This window comes from Oncorhynchus mykiss, chromosome 2, assembly GCF_013265735.2.
Source record: "Oncorhynchus mykiss isolate Arlee chromosome 2, USDA_OmykA_1.1, whole genome shotgun sequence".
NCBI lineage: Eukaryota > Metazoa > Chordata > Actinopteri > Salmoniformes > Salmonidae > Oncorhynchus > Oncorhynchus mykiss.
This window is the reverse complement of record NC_048566.1, coordinates 96,188,120-96,206,088: the sequence shown is the minus strand read 5'-3', so window position 1 is coordinate 96,206,088 and position 17,969 is coordinate 96,188,120. Positions and strand designations below refer to the sequence as shown.

Sequence of the window (17,969 nt, the reverse complement as noted above, 5' to 3'; positions counted from 1 at the left end):
AACTGTACAGGGTCTAACTGTAAAGGGTATAACTGTAGGGTCTAACTGTACAGGGCCTAACTGTAAAGGGCCTAACTGTACAGGGTCTAACTGTAAAGGGTCTAACTGTACAGGGTCTAACTGTAAAGGGTCTAACTGTCGGGTCTAACAGTACATGGCCTAACTGTAAAGGGCCTAACTGTACAGGGTCTAACTGTAAAGGGTCTAACTGTAGGGTCTAACTGTAAAGGGTCTAACTGTAAAGGGTCTAACTGTACAGGGTCTAACTGTAAAGGGTCTAACTGTACAGGGTCTAACTGTAAAGGGTCTAACTGTAGGGTCTAACTGTACAGGGCCTAACTGTAAAGGGTCTAACTGTAAAAGGTCTAACTGTAAATGCCCTAACTGTAAAGGGTCTAACTGTAAAGGGCCTAACTGTAAAGGGTCTAACTGTAGGGTCTACCCTGCATATTGACTCAGCACTGGTACCCTGAATGTAAAGGGTCTAACTGTACAGGGTCTAACTGTAGGGTCTAATTGTACAGGGTCTAACTGTAAAGGGTCTACCTTTAGGGTCTAACTGTAGGGTCTAACTGTAAATGCCCTAACTGTAAAGGGTTTAACTCTAGGGTCTAACTGTAAACGGTCTAACTGTAGGGTCTAACTGTAAAGGGTCTAACTTTAAAGGGTCTCACTGTAAAGGGTCTAACTGCACAGGGTCTAACTGTAAAGGGTATAACTGTACAGGGTCTAACTGTAAAGGGTCTAACTGTAAAAGGTCTAACTGTAAATGCCCTAACTGTAAAGGGTCTAACTGTAAAGGGCCTAACTGTAAAGGGCCCAACTGTACAGGGTCTAACTGTACAGGGTCTAACTGTAAAGGGTCTAACTGTAGGGTCTAACAGTACAGAGTCTAACTGTAAAGGGCTTAATAGTAGGGTCTAACTGTAGGGTCTAACTGTTAATGGTCTAGCTGTACAGGGCCTAACTGTACAGGGCCTAACTGTAAAGGGCCTCACTGTAGGGTCTAACTGTAAAGGGCCTAATTGTAAAGGGCCTCACTGTAGGGTCTAACTGTAAAGGGCCTAACTGTAAAGGGTCTAACTGTACAGGGTCTAAATGTACAGGGTCTAACTGTAAGGGCCTAATTGTAGGGTTTAAATGTGAAGGGTCTAACTGTACAGGGTCTAACTGTAAAGGGTCTTACTGTAGGGTCTAACTGTACAGGGTCTAAATGTACAGGGTCTAACTGTAAATGGGCTAACTGTTAAGGGCCTAACTGTAAAGGGTCTAACTGTACAGGGCCTAACTGTACAGGGCCTAACTGTAAAGGGCCTCACTGTAGGGACGAACTGTAAAGGGCCTAACTGTAAAGGGTCTAATTGTAGAGGGGTTTTTACTGTAAAGGGTCTAACTGTAAATGGTCTAACTGTACAGGGCATAACTGTAAAGGGCCTCACTGTAGGGTCTAACTGTAAAGGGCCCCACTGTAGGGTCTAACTGTAAAGGGCCTAACTGTAAAGGGCCTCACTGTAGGGTCTAACTGTAAAGGGCCTAACTGTAAAGGGTCTAACTGTACAGGGTATAAATGTACAGGGTCTAACTGTAAGGGCCTTATTGTAGGGTTTAAATGTAAAGGGTCTAACTGTACAGGGTCTAACTGTAAAGGGTCTTATTGCAGGGTCTAATTGTACACGGTCTAAATGTACAGGGTCTAAATGTACAGGGTCTAACTGTAAAGGGGCTAACTGTTAAGGGCCTAACTGTAAAGGGTCAAACTGTAAAGGGCCTAACTGTAAAGGGTCTAACTGTACAGGGTCTAACTGTACAGGGTTTAACTGTAGAGGGCCTTTTAGTAGGGTCTAACTGTAAAGGGTCTAACTGTACAGGGCCTAACTGTACAGGGCCTAACTGTAAAGTGCCTCACTGTAGGGTCTAACTGTAAAGGGCCTAACTGTAAATGGTCTAACTGTAAAGGGCCTTTTAGTAGGGTCTAACTGTAAAGGGTCTAACTGTACAGGGTCTAACTGTAACGGGTTTACTGTAGGGTCTAACTGTACAGGGTCTAACTGTAAAGGGTCTTACTGCAGGGTCTAACTGTACAGGGTCTAAATGTACAGGGTCTAAATGTACAGGGTCTAACTGTAAAGGGGCTAACTGTTAAGGGCCTAACTGTAAAGGGGCTAACTGTTAAGGGCCTAACTGTAAAGGGTCAAACTGTAAAGGGCCTAACTGTAAAGGGTCTAACTGTAAAGGGTCAAACTGTAAAGGGTCTAACTGTACAGGGTCTAACTGTACAGGGTTTAACTATAGAGGGCCTTTTAGTAGGGTCTAACTGTAAAGGGTATAACTGTACAGGGCCTAACTGTAAATGGTCTAACTGTAAAGGGCCTTTTAGTAGGGTCTAACTGTAAAGGGTCTAACTGTACAGGGTTTAACTGTAACGGGTCTTACTGTAGGGTCTAACTGTAGGGTCTAACTGTACAGGGTCTAAATGTACAGGGTCTAAATGTACAGGGTCTAACTGTAAAGGGGCTAACTGTTAAGGGCCTAACTGTTAAGGGCCTAACTGTAAAGGGTCAAACTGTAAAGGGTCTAACTGTACAGGGTCTAACTGTAAAGGGTCTAACTGTAGGGTCTAACTGTACAGGGCCTAACTGTAAAAGGTCTAACTGTAAATGCCCTAACTGTAAAGGGTCGAACTGTAAAGGGCCTAACTGTAAAGGGTCTAACTTTAGGGTCTAACTGTAGGGTCTACCTGTAAAGGGTCTAACTGTAAAATGTCTAACTTTAAAGGGCCTAACTGTAAAGGGTCTAACTGTAAAGGGTCTAACTGTACAGGGTCTAACTGTAAAGGGTCTAACTGTAGGGTCTAACTGTACAGGGCCTAACTGTAAAATGTCTAACTGTAAAAGGTCTAACTGTAAATGCCCTAACTGTAAAGGGTCTAACTGTAAAGGGCCTAACTGTAAAGGGTCTAACTGTAGGGTCTAACTGTAAACGGCCTAACTGTACAGGGCCTAACTGTAAAATGTCTAACTGTAAAAGGTCTAACTGTAAATGCCCTAACTGTAAAGGGTCTAACTGTAAAGGGCCTAACTGTAAAGGGTCTAACTGTAGGGTCTAACAGTACAGAGTCTAACTGTAAAGGGCTTAATAGTAGGGTCTATCTGCAGGGTCTAACTGTAAAGGGTCTAACTGTACAGGGCCTAACTGTACAGGGCCTAACTGTAAAGGGCCTCACTGTAGGGTCGAACTGTAAAGGGCCTAACTGTAAAGGGTCTACCTGTACAGGGTCTAACTGTAAAGGGCCTAACTGTAAAGGGTCTAATTGTACAGGGGTTTTACTGTAAAGGGTCTAACTGTAAATGGTCTAACTGTACAGGGCCTAACTGTAAAGGGCCTCACTGTAGGGTCTAACTGTGAAGGGCCCCACTGTAGGGTCTAACTGTAAAGGGCCTAACTGTAAAGGGCTTCACTGTAGGGTCTGACTGTACAGGGTCTAAATGTACAGGGTCTAACTGTAAAGGGGCTAACTGTTAAGGGCCTAACTGTAAAGGGTCAAACTGTAAAGGGCCTAACTGTAAAGGGTCTAACTGTAAAGGGCCTAATTGTAGGGTTTAAATGTGAAGGGTCTAACTGTACAGGGTCTAACTGTAAAGGGTCTTACTGTAGGGTCTAACTGTACAGGGTCTAAATGTACAGGGTCTAACTGTAAATGGGCTAACTGTTAAGGGCCTAACTGTAAAGGGTCTAACTGTACAGGGCCTAACTGTACAGGGCCTAACTGTAAAGGGCCTCACTGTAGGGACGAACTGTAAAGGGCCTAACTGTAAAGGGTCTAATTGTAGAGGGGTTTTTACTGTAAAGGGTCTAACTGTAAATGGTCTAACTGTACAGGGCATAACTGTAAAGGGCCTCACTGTAGGGTCTAACTGTAAAGGGCCCCACTGTAGGGTCTAACTGTAAAGGGCCTAACTGTAAAGGGCCTCACTGTAGGGTCTAACTGTAAAGGGCCTAACTGTAAAGGGTCTAACTGTACAGGGTCTAAATGTACAGGGTCTAACTGTAAGGGCCTTATTGTAGGGTTTAAATGTAAAGGGTCTAACTGTACAGGGTCTAACTGTAAAGGGTCTTATTGCAGGGTCTAATTGTACACAGTCTAAATGTACAGGGTCTAAATGTACAGGGTCTAACTGTAAAGGGGCTAACTGTTAAGGGCCTAACTGTAAAGGGTCAAACTGTAAAGGGCCTAACTGTAAAGGGTTTAACTGTAAAGGGTCAAACTGTAAAGGGTCAAACTGTAAAGGGTCTAACTGTACAGGGTCTAACTGTACAGGGTTTAACTGTAGAGGGCCTTTTAGCAGGGTCTAACTGTAAAGGGTCTAACTGTACAGGGCCTAACTGTACAGGGCCTAACTGTAAAGTGCCTCACTGTAGGGTCTAACTGTAAAGGGCCTAACTGTAAATGGTCTAACTGTAAAGGGCCTTTTAGTAGGGTCTAACTGTAAAGGGTCTAACTGTACAGGGTCTAACTGTAACGGGTTTACTGTAGGGTCTAACTGTACAGGGTATAACTGTAGGGTCTAACTGTAGGGTCTAACTGTACAGGGTCTAACTGTAAAGGGTCTTACTGCAGGGTCTAACTGTACAGGGTCTAAATGTACAGGGTCTAAATGTACAGGGTCTAACTGTAAAGGGGCTAACTGTTAAGGGCCTAACTGTAAAGGGTCAAACTGTAAAGGGCCTAACTGTAAAGGGTCTAACTGTAAAGGGTCAAACTGTAAAGGGTCTAACTGTACAGGGTCTAACTGTACAGGGTTTAACTGTAGAGGGCCTTTTAGTAGGGTCTAACTGTAAAGGGTATAACTGTACAGGGCCTAACTGTAAATGGTCTAACTGTAAAGGGCCTTTTAGTAGGGTCTAACTGTAAAGGGTCTAACTGTACAGGGTTTAACTGTAACGGGTCTTACTGTAGGGTCTAACTGTACAGGGTATAACTGTAGGGTCTAACTGTAGGGTCTAACTGTACAGGGTCTAAATGTACAGGGTCTAAATGTACAGGGTCTAACTGTAAAGGGGCTAACTGTTAAGGGCCTAACTGTTAAGGGCCTAACTGTAAAGGGTCAAACTGTAAAGGGTCTAACTGTACAGGGTCTAACTGTAAAGGGTCTAACTGTAGGGTCTAACTGTACAGGGCCTAACTGTAAAAGGTCTAACTGTAAATGCCCTAACTGTAAAGGGTCTAACTGTAAAGGGCCTAACTGTAAAGGGTCTAACTGTAGGGTCTAACTGTAAACGGCCTAACTGTACAGGGTCTAACTTTAGGGTCTAACTGTAGGGTCTACCTGTAAAGGGTCTAACTGTAAAATGTCTAACTTTAAAGGGCCTAACTGTAAAGGGTCTAACTGTAAAGGGTCTAACTGTACAGGGTCTAACTGTAAAGGGTCTAACTGTAGGGTCTAACTGTACAGGGCCTAACTGTAAAAGGTCTAACTGTAAAAGGTCTAACTGTAAATGCCCTAACTGTAAAGGGTCTAACTGTAAAGGGCCTAACTGTAAAGGGTCTAACTGTAGGGTCTAACTGTAAACGGCCTAACTGTACAGGGTCTAACTGTACAGGTTCTAAATGTAAAGGGTCTAACTGTAGGGTCTAACAGTACAGAGTCTAACTGTAAAGGGCTTAATAGTAGGGTCTATCTGCAGGGTCTAACTGTAAAGGGTCTAACTGTACAGGGCCTAACTGTACAGGGCCTAACTGTAAAGGGCCTCACTGTAGGGTCGAACTGTAAAGGGCCTAACTGTAAAGGGTCTACCTGTACAGGGTCTAACTGTAAAGGGCCTAATTGTAAAGGGTCTAATTGTACAGGGGTTTTACTGTAAAGGGTCTAACTGTAAATTGTCTAACTGTACAGGGCCTAACTGTAAAGGGCCTCACTGTAGGGTCTAACTGTGAAGGGCCCCACTGTAGGGTCTAACTGTAAAGGGCCTAACTGTAAAGGGCTTCACTGTAGGGTCTGACTGTACAGGGTCTAAATGTACAGGGTCTAACTGTAAAGGGGCTAACTGTTAAGGGCCTAACTGTAAAGGGTCAAACTGTAAAGGGCCTAACTGTAAAGGGTCTAACTGTAAAGGGTCAAACTGTAAAGGGTCTAACTGTAAAGGGTCTAACTGTAAAGGGTCTAACTGTAAAGGGTCTAACTGTAAAGGGCCGAAATGTACAGGGTCTAACTGTACAGGGTCTAACTGTACAGGGTCTAACTGTAACGGGTCTTACTGTAGGGTCTAACTGTACAGGGTATAACTGTAGGGTCTAACTGTAAAGGGTCTAACTGTACAGTGTCTAACTGTAAAGGGACTAACTGTAAAGAACCTTTTAGTAGGGTCTAACTGCAAAGGGTCTAACTGTACAGGGTCTAACTGTAACGGGTCTTACTGTAGGGTCTAACTGTACAGGGTATAACTGTAGGGTCTAACTGTAAAGGGTCTAACTGTACAGTGTCTAACTGTAAAGGGACTAACTGTAAAGAGCCTTTTAGTAGGGTCTAACTGCAAAGGATCTAACTGTAGGGTCTAAGTGTACAGGGTCTAACTGTAAATGGCATTTTAGTAGGGTATAACTGTAAAGGGTCAAACTGTAAAGGGCCTAACTTTAAAGGGGCTAACTGTAAAGGGTCTAACTTTAGGGTCTAACTGTAAGGTCTAACTGTAAAGGGTCTAACTGTAAAAGGTCTAACTGTACAGGGTCTAACTGTAAAGGGTCTAACTCTAAATGGTCTAACTGTACAGGGCCTAACTGTAAAGGGCCTAACTGTAAAGGGCCTCACTGTAGGGTCTTACTGTAAAGGGCCTCACTGTAGGGTCTAACTGTAAAGGGCCTAACTGTAGGGTCTTACTGTAAAGGGCCTCACTGTAGGGTCTAACTGTAAAGGGCCTAACTGTAGGGTCTTACTGTAAAGGGCCTCACTGTAGGGTCTAACTGTAAAGGGCCTCACTGTAGGGTCTTACTGTAAAGGGCCTCACTGTACAGGGCCTAACTGTACAGGGCCTAACTGTAAAGTGCCTCACTGTAGGGTCTAACTGTAAAGGGCCTAACTGTAAATGGTCTAACTGTAAAGGGCCTTTTAGTAGGGTCTAACTGTAAAGGGTCTAACTGTACAGGGTCTAACTGTAACGGGTTTACTGTAGGGTCTAACTGTACAGGGTATAACTGTAGGGTCTAACTGTAGGGTCTAACTGTACAGGGTCTAACTGTAAAGGGTCTTACTGCAGGGTCTAACTGTACAGGGTCTAAATGTACAGGGTCTAAATGTACAGGGTCTAACTGTAAAGGGGCTAACTGTTAAGGGCCTAACTGTAAAGGGGCTAACTGTTAAGGGCCTAACTGTAAAGGGTCAAACTGTAAAGGGCCTAACTGTAAAGGGTCTAACTGTAAAGGGTCAAACTGTAAAGGGTCTAACTGTACAGGGTCTAACTGTACAGGGTTTAACTGTAGAGGGCCTTTTAGTAGGGTCTAACTGTAAAGGGTATAACTGTACAGGGCCTAACTGTAAATGGTCTAACTGTAAAGGGCCTTTTAGTAGGGTCTAACTGTAAGGGGTCTAACTGTACAGGGTTTAACTGTAACGGGTCTTACTGTAGGGTCTAACTGTACAGGGTATAACTGTAGGGTCTAACTGTAGGGTCTAACTGTACAGGGTCTAAATGTACAGGGTCTAAATGTACAGGGTCTAACTGTAAAGGGGCTAACTGTTAAGGGCCTAACTGTTAAGGGCCTAACTGTAAAGGGTCAAACTGTAAAGGGTCTAACTGTACAGGGTCTAACTGTAAAGGGTCTAACTGTAGGGTCTAACTGTACAGGGCCTAACTGTAAAAGGTCTAACTGTAAATGCCCTAACTGTAAAGGGTCGAACTGTAAAGGGCCTAACTGTAAAGGGTCTAACTTTAGGGTCTAACTGTAGGGTCTACCTGTAAAGGGTCTAACTGTAAAATGTCTAACTTTAAAGGGCCTAACTGTAAAGGGTCTAACTGTAAAGGGTCTAACTGTACAGGGTCTAACTGTAAAGGGTCTAACTGTAGGGTCTAACTGTACAGGGCCTAACTGTAAAATGTCTAACTGTAAAAGGTCTAACTGTAAATGCCCTAACTGTAAAGGGTCTAACTGTAAAGGGCCTAACTGTAAAGGGTCTAACTGTAGGGTCTAACTGTAAACGGCCTAACTGTACAGGGTCTAACTGTACAGGTTCTAAATGTAAAGGGTCTAACTGTAGGGTCTAACAGTACAGAGTCTAACTGTAAAGGGCTTAATAGTAGGGTCTATCTGCAGGGTCTAACTGTAAAGGGTCTAACTGTACAGGGCCTAACTGTACAGGGCCTAACTGTAAAGGGCCTCACTGTAGGGTCGAACTGTAAAGGGCCTAACTGTAAAGGGTCTACCTGTACAGGGTCTAACTGTAAAGGGCCTAACTGTAAAGGGTCTAATTGTACAGGGGTTTTACTGTAAAGGGTCTAACTGTAAATGGTCTAACTGTACAGGGCCTAACTGTAAAGGGCCTCACTGTAGGGTCTAACTGTGAAGGGCCCCACTGTAGGGTCTAACTGTAAAGGGCCTAACTGTAAAGGGCTTCACTGTAGGGTCTGACTGTACAGGGTCTAAATGTACAGGGTCTAACTGTAAAGGGGCTAACTGTTAAGGGCCTAACTGTAAAGGGTCAAACTGTAAAGGGCCTAACTGTAAAGGGTCTAACTGTAAAGGGCCTAATTGTAGGGTTTAAATGTGAAGGGTCTAACTGTACAGGGTCTAACTGTAAAGGGTCTTACTGTAGGGTCTAACTGTACAGGGTCTAAATGTACAGGGTCTAACTGTAAATGGGCTAACTGTTAAGGGCCTAACTGTAAAGGGTCTAACTGTACAGGGCCTAACTGTACAGGGCCTAACTGTAAAGGGCCTCACTGTAGGGACGAACTGTAAAGGGCCTAACTGTAAAGGGTCTAATTGTAGAGGGGTTTTTACTGTAAAGGGTCTAACTGTAAATGGTCTAACTGTACAGGGCATAACTGTAAAGGGCCTCACTGTAGGGTCTAACTGTAAAGGGCCCCACTGTAGGGTCTAACTGTAAAGGGCCTAACTGTAAAGGGCCTCACTGTAGGGTCTAACTGTAAAGGGCCTAACTGTAAAGGGTCTAACTGTACAGGGTCTAAATGTACAGGGTCTAACTGTAAGGGCCTTATTGTAGGGTTTAAATGTAAAGGGTCTAACTGTACAGGGTCTAACTGTAAAGGGTCTTATTGCAGGGTCTAATTGTACACGGTCTAAATGTAAGGGTCTAAATGTACAGGGTCTAACTGTAAAGGGGCTAACTGTTAAGGGCCTAACTGTAAAGGGTCAAACTGTAAAGGGCCTAACTGTAAAGGGTTTAACTGTAAAGGGTCAAACTGTAAAGGGTCAAACTGTAAAGGGTCTAACTGTACAGGGTCTAACTGTACAGGGTTTAACTGTAGAGGGCCTTTTAGTAGGGTCTAACTGTAAAGGGTCTAACTGTACAGGGCCTAACTGTACAGGGCCTAACTGTAAAGTGCCTCACTGTAGGGTCTAACTGTAAAGGGCCTAACTGTAAATGGTCTAACTGTAAAGGGCCTTTTAGTAGGGTCTAACTGTAAAGGGTCTAACTGTACAGGGTCTAACTGTAACGGGTTTACTGTAGGGTCTAACTGTACAGGGTATAACTGTAGGGTCTAACTGTAGGGTCTAACTGTACAGGGTCTAACTGTAAAGGGTCTTACTGCAGGGTCTAACTGTACAGGGTCTAAATGTACAGGGTCTAAATGTACAGGGTCTAACTGTAAAGGGGCTAACTGTTAAGGGCCTAACTGTAAAGGGGCTAACTGTTAAGGGCCTAACTGTAAAGGGTCAAACTGTAAAGGGCCTAACTGTAAAGGGTCTAACTGTAAAGGGTCAAACTGTAAAGGGTCTAACTGTACAGGGTCTAACTGTACAGGGTTTAACTGTAGAGGGCCTTTTAGTAGGGTCTAACTGTAAAGGGTATAACTGTACAGGGCCTAACTGTAAATGGTCTAACTGTAAAGGGCCTTTTAGTAGGGTCTAACTGTAAAGGGTCTAACTGTACAGGGTTTAACTGTAACGGGTCTTACTGTAGGGTCTAACTGTACAGGGTATAACTGTAGGGTCTAACTGTAGGGTCTAACTGTACAGGGTCTAAATGTACAGGGTCTAAATGTACAGGGTCTAACTGTAAAGGGGCTAACTGTTAAGGGCCTAACTGTTAAGGGCCTAACTGTAAAGGGTCAAACTGTAAAGGGTCTAACTGTACAGGGTCTAACTGTAAAGGGTCTGACTGTAGGGTCTAACTGTACAGGGCCTAACTGTAAAAGGTCTAACTGTAAATGCCCTAACTGTAAAGGGTAAAACTGTAAAGGGCCTAACTGTAAAGGGTCTAACTTTAGGGTCTAACTGTAGGGTCTACCTGTAAAGGGTCTAACTGTAAAATGTCTAACTTTAAAGGGCCTAACTGTAAAGGGTCTAACTGTAAAGGGTCTAACTGTACAGGGTCTAACTGTAAAGGGTCTAACTGTAGGGTCTAACTGTACAGGGCCTAACTGTAAAAGGTCTAACTGTAAAAGGTCTAACTGTAAATGCCCTAACTGTAAAGGGTCTAACTGTAAAGGGCCTAACTGTAAAGGGTCTAACTGTAGGGTCTAACTGTAAACGGCCTAACTGTACAGGGTCTAACTGTACAGGTTCTAAATGTAAAGGGTCTAACTGTAGGGTCTAACAGTACAGAGTCTAACTGTAAAGGGCTTAATAGTAGGGTCTATCTGCAGGGTCTAACTGTAAAGGGTCTAACTGTACAGGGCCTAACTGTACAGGGCCTAACTGTAAAGGGCCTCACTGTAGGGTCGAACTGTAAAGGGCCTAACTGTAAAGGGTCTACCTGTACAGGGTCTAACTGTAAAGGGCCTAACTGTAAAGGGTCTAATTGTACAGGGGTTTTACTGTAAAGGGTCTAACTGTAAATGGTCTAACTGTACAGGGCCTAACTGTAAAGGGCCTCACTGTAGGGTCTAACTGTGAAGGGCCCCACTGTAGGGTCTAACTGTAAAGGGCTTCACTGTAGGGTCTGACTGTACAGGGTCTAAATGTACAGGGTCTAACTGTAAAGGGGCTAACTGTTAAGGGCCTAACTGTAAAGGGTCAAACTGTAAAGGGCCTAACTGTAAAGGGTCTAACTGTAAAGGGTCAAACTGTAAAGGGTCTAACTGTAAAGGGTCTAACTGTAAAGGGTCTAACTGTAAAGGGTCTAACTGTAAAGGGCCGAAATGTACAGGGTCTAACTGTACAGGGTCTAACTGTACAGGGTCTAACTGTAACGGGTCTTACTGTAGGGTCTAACTGTACAGGGTATAACTGTAGGGTCTAACTGTAAAGGGTCTAACTGTACAGTGTCTAACTGTAAAGGGACTAACTGTAAAGAACCTTTTAGTAGGGTCTAACTGCAAAGGGTCTAACTGTACAGGGTCTAACTGTAACGGGTCTTACTGTAGGGTCTAACTGTACAGGGTATAACTGTAGGGTCTAACTGTAAAGGGTCTAACTGTACAGTGTCTAACTGTAAAGGGACTAACTGTAAAGAGCCTTTTAGTAGGGTCTAACTGCAAAGGATCTAACTGTAGGGTCTAAGTGTACAGGGTCTAACTGTAAATGGCATTTTAGTAGGGTATAACTGTAAAGGGTCAAACTGTAAAGGGCCTAACTTTAAAGGGGCTAACTGTAAAGGGTCTAACTTTAGGGTCTAACTGTAAGGTCTAACTGTAAAGGGTCTAACTGTAAAAGGTCTAACTGTACAGGGTCTAACTGTAAAGGGTCTAACTCTAAATGGTCTAACTGTACAGGGCCTAACTGTAAAGGGCCTAACTGTAAAGGGCCTCACTGTAGGGTCTTACTGTAAAGGGCCTCACTGTAGGGTCTAACTGTAAAGGGCCTAACTGTAGGGTCTTACTGTAAAGGGCCTCACTGTAGGGTCTAACTGTAAAGGGCCTAACTGTAGGGTCTTACTGTAAAGGGCCTCACTGTAGGGTCTAACTGTAAAGGGCCTCACTGTAGGGTCTTACTGTAAAGGGCCTCACTGTAGGGTCTAACTGTAAAGGGCCTAACTGTAAAGGGCCTCACTGTAGGGTCTAACTGTAAAGGGCCTAACTGTAAAGGGTCTAACTGTACAGGGTCTAAGTGTACAGGGTCTAACTGTAAAGGGCCTAATAGTAGGGTCTAACTGTAAAGGGCCTAACTGTAAAATGTCTAACTGTAGGGTCTAACAGTAGGGTGTAACTGTAGGGCCTATCTGTAGCGTGCAATAATACACTCCATCTGCAAATTGCTTTTGGGAACTCACTACTGAGCAAGAAAGGACAATATCAGAGTTTAATTCAATAGAAGGACCAGAACAGTAGTCTGTTATAGTAGAGAGGACCAGAACAGTAGTCTGATGTTATAGAAGAGAGGACCAGAACAGTAGTCTGTTATAGTAGAGAGGACCAGAACAGTAGTCTGTTTGGGGAAGATTTGGTGAAGTGTTACAAAGAAGATGATGGCAGTTTGGTTATGTGTGATGATTGTGAGATGATATGGCCTACAAATTTGACTGTTTTAAAGATGCAGACTTCAAAATTGCACATCAAAGCAACTTTAACGGCTACAGTTCAGATCGGTTAAATGGAAAATAGGGACGTGGATCAGAAAACCAGTCAGTATCTGGTGTGACCACCATTTGCCTCATGCAGCGCAACACATCTTGCAGCGCGACACACGTTGTGGCCTGTGGAATGTTGTCCCGCTCCTCTTCAGTGGCTGTGCGACGTTAATGGATATTGGCAGTAACTGGAACACGCTGTCGTACACGTCCAAAACATGCTCAATAGTTGACATGTCTGGTGAGTATGTAGGCCATGGAAGAACTGGGAAATTTTCAGCTTCCAGGAATTGTGTACAGATCCTTGCGACATGGGGCAGTGCATTATCATGCTGAAACATGAGGTGATGGAGGTGGATGAAATGGCACAACAATGGGTTCGTGTGTTCGTCGTCTGTAGCCAATGTCTGCCCATACCATAACCCCACTGCCACCATGGGGCTCTCTGTTCAGAGTGTTGACATCCACAAACCGCTCTGCCGTACAGTTGAAACCGGGATTCATCCTTAAAGACCACATAAAATACACAAAATTGCATTGAAAATCTTTCCTGTTTTTTAGTTATTTCATTTTCTCCACGGTCCCTAAACATCTTTGCTGCGCAAGAGAAGCAGAAAAGAAATAGAAAACTTCATTCTATTGATTTATGAAATTATTCTGGTGAGCAAGTGTTTACAAATAGCCGACCAAAATGTCAGAAATTAGAAGCAGAAATATAAGCCAATCAAAATGTCAGAAATTAAAAGCAGAAATATAAAGCCTATCAAAATGTCAGAAATTAGAAGCAGAAATATAAGCCTATCAAAATGTCAGAAATTAGAAGCAGAAATATAAGCCAATCAAAATGTCAGAAATTAGAAGCAGAAATATAAAGCCTATCAAAATGTCAGAAATTAGAAGCAGAAATATAAGCCTATCAAAATGTCAGAAATTAGAAGCAGAAATATAAGCCTATCAAAATGTCAGAAATTAAAAGCAGAAATATAAAGCCTATCAAAATGTCAGAAATTAGAAGCAGAAATATAAGCCTATCAAAATGTCAGAAATTAAAAGCAGAAATATAAAGCCTATCAAAATGTCAGAAATTAGAAGCAGAAATATAAGCCTATCAAAATGTCAGAAATTAGAAGCAGAAATATAAGCCAATCAAAATGTCAGAAATTAGAAGCAGAAATATAAGCCTATCAAAATGTCAGAAATTAGAAGCAGAAATATAAGCCTATCAAAATGTCAGAAATTAGAAGCAGAAATATAAGCCTATCAAAATGTCAGAAATTAGAAGCAGGAATATAAGCCTATCAAAATGTCAGAAATTAGAAGCAGAAATATAAGCCTATCAAAATGTCAGAAATTAGAAGCAGAAATATAAGCCTATCAAAATGTCAGAAATTAGAAGCAGAAATATAAGCCAATCAAAATGTCAGAAATTAGAAGCAGAAATATAAGCCTATCAAAATGTCAGAAATTAGAAGCAGAAATATAAGCCTATCAAAACAAATCGCTCCGTCCATCTTAGACTGTACATCACATTTTCTATTTGCGGGTTAGGGTTGGGCATGAGCCTCAGATTTGAATTTATCCCTATATATTCGGGCGGTTGTGGATAGATTATTAGCAATTAGCAAAATGTGTGTGAACAAACAGCTGACCCAAGCATAACTAACACACATACACACACACACACACACACACACACACACACACACACACACACACACACAGCGTGACGTCAAAACGTCAAAGATGTGGCGGTGGACGTTGTGAAAACAGACAGAGGTGTCCGCAGGCACAAAGGGTTATAGGTCAAAGGCCACATCCCATATCAGGGATTCCTATTGAGCTTAATATTGATTAACTTTCCATCAATTTCTGTCCTGCTGAATATAGCGTAAATCAAATCAAATCAAAGGTATTTATTTACAACCATCTCTGCAGCACTTCGCCAATCAGGCCTTTATGGTAGAGTGGCCAGACAGAATCCACTCCTCAGTAAATGGCACATGACAGACCACTTGGAGTTTGCCAAAAGCCACCTAAAGGAATCAGACCATGAGAAACAAGATTCTCTGTATGGATGTTATTTAGTGGCAGGGTCTGGGAGACTAGTCAGAATTGAGAGAAAGATGAACGAAGCAAAGCACAGAGAGATCAAATCAAATCAAATTCATTTATATAGCCCTTCGTACATCAGCTGATATCTCAAAGTGCTGTACAGAAACCCAGCCTAAAACCCCAAACAGCAAGCAATGCAGGTGTAGAAGCACGGTGGCTAGGAAAAACTCCCTAGAAAGGCCAAAACCTAGGAAGAAACCTAGAGAAGAACCAGGCTATGTGGGGTGGCCAGTCCTCTTCTGGCTGTGCCGGGTGGAGATTATAACAGAACATGGCCAAGATGTTCAAATGTTCATAAATGACCAGCATGGTCCAATAATAATAAGGCAGAACAGTTGAAACTGGAGCAGCAGCACGGCCAGGTGGACTGGGGACAGCAAGGAGTCATCATGTCAGGTAGTCCTGAGGCATGGTCCTAGGGCTCAGGTCCTCCGAGAGAGAGAAAGAAAGAGAGAAAGAGAGAATTAGAGAGAGCACACTTAAATTCACACAGGACACCGAATAGGACAGGAGAAGTACTCCAGATATAACAAACTGACCCCAGCCCCCCGACACATAAACTACTGCAGCATAAATACTGGAGGCTGAGACAGGAGGGGTCAGGAGACACTGTGGCCCCATCTGATGATACCCCCGGACAGGGCCAAACGTATGTTTTTAAGCCGAATGTTACAAATGATCTGTCCAAATATTTAAATGACTGTTTCAAATGTAGTCATACAACTATTCTTATCTACTGCTATTAGCACTAGCATTGCTGCTAATGATGTTGAACTCTGCTGGGAGCAGGTGATCGTTTAACAGTGTAGTATAACGCCTGAGGAGTGTGTGTGTGTGTGTGTGTGTGTGTGTGTGTGTGTGTGTGTGTGTGTGTGTGTGTGTGTGTGTGTGTGTGTGTGTGTGTGTGTGTGTGTGTGTGTGTGTGTGTGCGTGCGTGCGTGCGTGCGTGCGTGCGTGCGTGCGTGTGTGTGTGTGTGTGTGTGCTCCTGAACAGAATAGAACCTTGTAAACGCCTCAACGTCTTCTCTAAATGCTTTATCTCCTCATTTGGGAGTGACCGACATATGTTCCCTGTCATTCTGTCTGCCACCCAGGCAGTCCTGCACCAATCACAGACCCCGTAACACCCCCTTCACAGCCAGCCACCCAGGCTGACCTACACAGCAAGACATCTATCACTTTAGCATCCCTCCTATCAGCCACGTTAGCTTCACTCCATTATCTCCTGTTGTCTTCTTCCCAGTCCGGTGGACGGTGTCATAGTATTTAGACCCAGAAAGAGACAGGCAGTGTGAAAACAGAGATGCTTGACTGTACATAGTATAGTCTTACTGTACTCCTTCATGTATAACAGCTCTACCAGATTTACAGTGTGTTCATTACTTGGCAAATATATTTATAAAAGGTTATTTCCCTCTCCCTCTCTTCACCCTCTCCCTCTCATCCCCTCTCCCTCTCTTCCCCCTCTCCTTTATCTTCACCCTCTCTTCATCCCCTCTCCCTCTCTTCCCCCTCTCCTTTATCTTCCCCATCTCCCTATTTCCCCCCTCTCCCTATCCCTCTCTTCCCCCTCTCTCTCTCTCTTCCCCCTCTCCCCCTCCCCCTCTCCCTCTCTTCCCCCTCTCCCTCTCTTCCCCCTCTCTCTCTTCCCCCTCTCCCTCTCTTCCCTCTCTCTCTCGTCCCCCTCTCCCTCTCCCTCTCTTCCCCCCCCTCTCTCTCTCTCTCTCTCTCTCTCTCTCTCTTCCCCCTCTCTCTCTTCCCCCTCTCCCTCTCTTCCCCCTCTCCCTCTCTCCCCCCTCTCTCTCTTCCCCCTCTCCCTCTCTTCCCCCTCTCTCTCTCTCTCTTCCCCCTCTCTCTCTTCCCCCTCTCCCTCTCTTCCCCTCTCTCTTCCCCCTCTCAATCTCTTCCCCCTCTCTCTCTCTTCCCCCTCTCCCCCTCTCTCTCTTCCCCCTCTCCCTCTCTTCCCCCTCTCTCTCTCTCTCTTCCCCCTCTCTCTCTTCCCCCTCTCCCTCTCCCTCTCTTCCCCCTCTCTCTCCCCTTCCCCCTCTCCCTCTCTTCCCCCTCTCTCCCTCTCTTCACCCTCTCCCCCTCTTCCCCCTCTCCCTCTCTTCCCCATCTGCAGTTGTTGGGCACCAGTGTGGTGGTGGATATAGCTGTGATGGGCGAGGCCCACGGTCTGATCTCAGACCTGCTGGCGGACCCCTCGCTGCCCCCCAACACCTTCACCTCCCTCCGTGCCGTCAGCAGCCTGCTCACCACTCAGCTCAACTTCCAGGTAAGAGCTGAACTCTTTGCAACTGCTTCTACGCCACTGACAGAATGTATGATATGCAGTACCAGTCAAAAGTTTGGACACACCTTCTCATTCAACGTTTTTTTTTTCTTCTACATTTTAGAATAATAGTGAAGACATCAAAACTATGAAATAAAACATATGGAATCATGTCGTAACCAAAAAAGTGTTAAACAAATCAAAATGTAATTTATATTTGAGATTCTTCAAAGTAGCCACGCTTTGTCTTGGCTACTCATCCAAAAGTGAAAATATCCTCTATCTTAAAAGAGGTCATTAAAATGCATTCCAGGTGACTACCTCATGAAGCTGGTTGAGAGAATACCAAGAGTGAACTGCCTCCTACTCTGTCCCAGATGCTAATATATGCATATTAATATTAGTATTGGATAGGAAACACTATGAAGTTTCTAAAACTGTTTGAATGATGTCTGTGAGTATAACAGAACTCATATGGCAGGTGGAAACCTGAGAAAAATCCAACCAGGAAGTGGGAAATCTGAGGTTTGTAGTTTTTCAAAGCTTGGCCTACCGAATACACAGTTTCTATTGAGTCAAGTTGTACTTCCTACTGCTTCCACTAGATGTCAACCGTCTTTAGAAACTTGTTTCAGGTTTCTGCTATAAAGGAGGGGCTCATGAGACCTGTTTGAGTCAGTGGTCTGGCAGAGTGTCTCAGGCTCGTGCTGCGTGCTCCCGACAGAGTTAGCTCTCGTTCCAGTGCTTTTCTTCAGACATAGGAATACTCCGGTTGGAACATTATTGATGTTTTATGTTAAAAACATCCTAAAAATTGATTCCATACATCGCTTGACTTGTTTCTACGACCTGTAATGGAACTTTTCTAGTTTTTGTCTGGACGAAATGCTCGCGCCTCATGA

At 43.9% G+C, this 17,969-nt stretch overlaps 1 protein-coding gene across 1 annotated transcript in view; it reads left to right on the top strand.

The window, feature by feature from the left end:
• Window positions 1-17,969, top strand: part of LOC110502509 (cGMP-inhibited 3',5'-cyclic phosphodiesterase A) — a 239,896-nt gene that overhangs the window by 164,118 nt on the left and 57,809 nt on the right. The window contains exon 3 of the mRNA XM_036960080.1: window positions 16,918-17,070. Coding sequence (XP_036815975.1) covers window positions 16,918-17,070 — 153 coding nt within the window. The remainder of the gene's footprint in view (window positions 1-16,917; window positions 17,071-17,969) is intronic.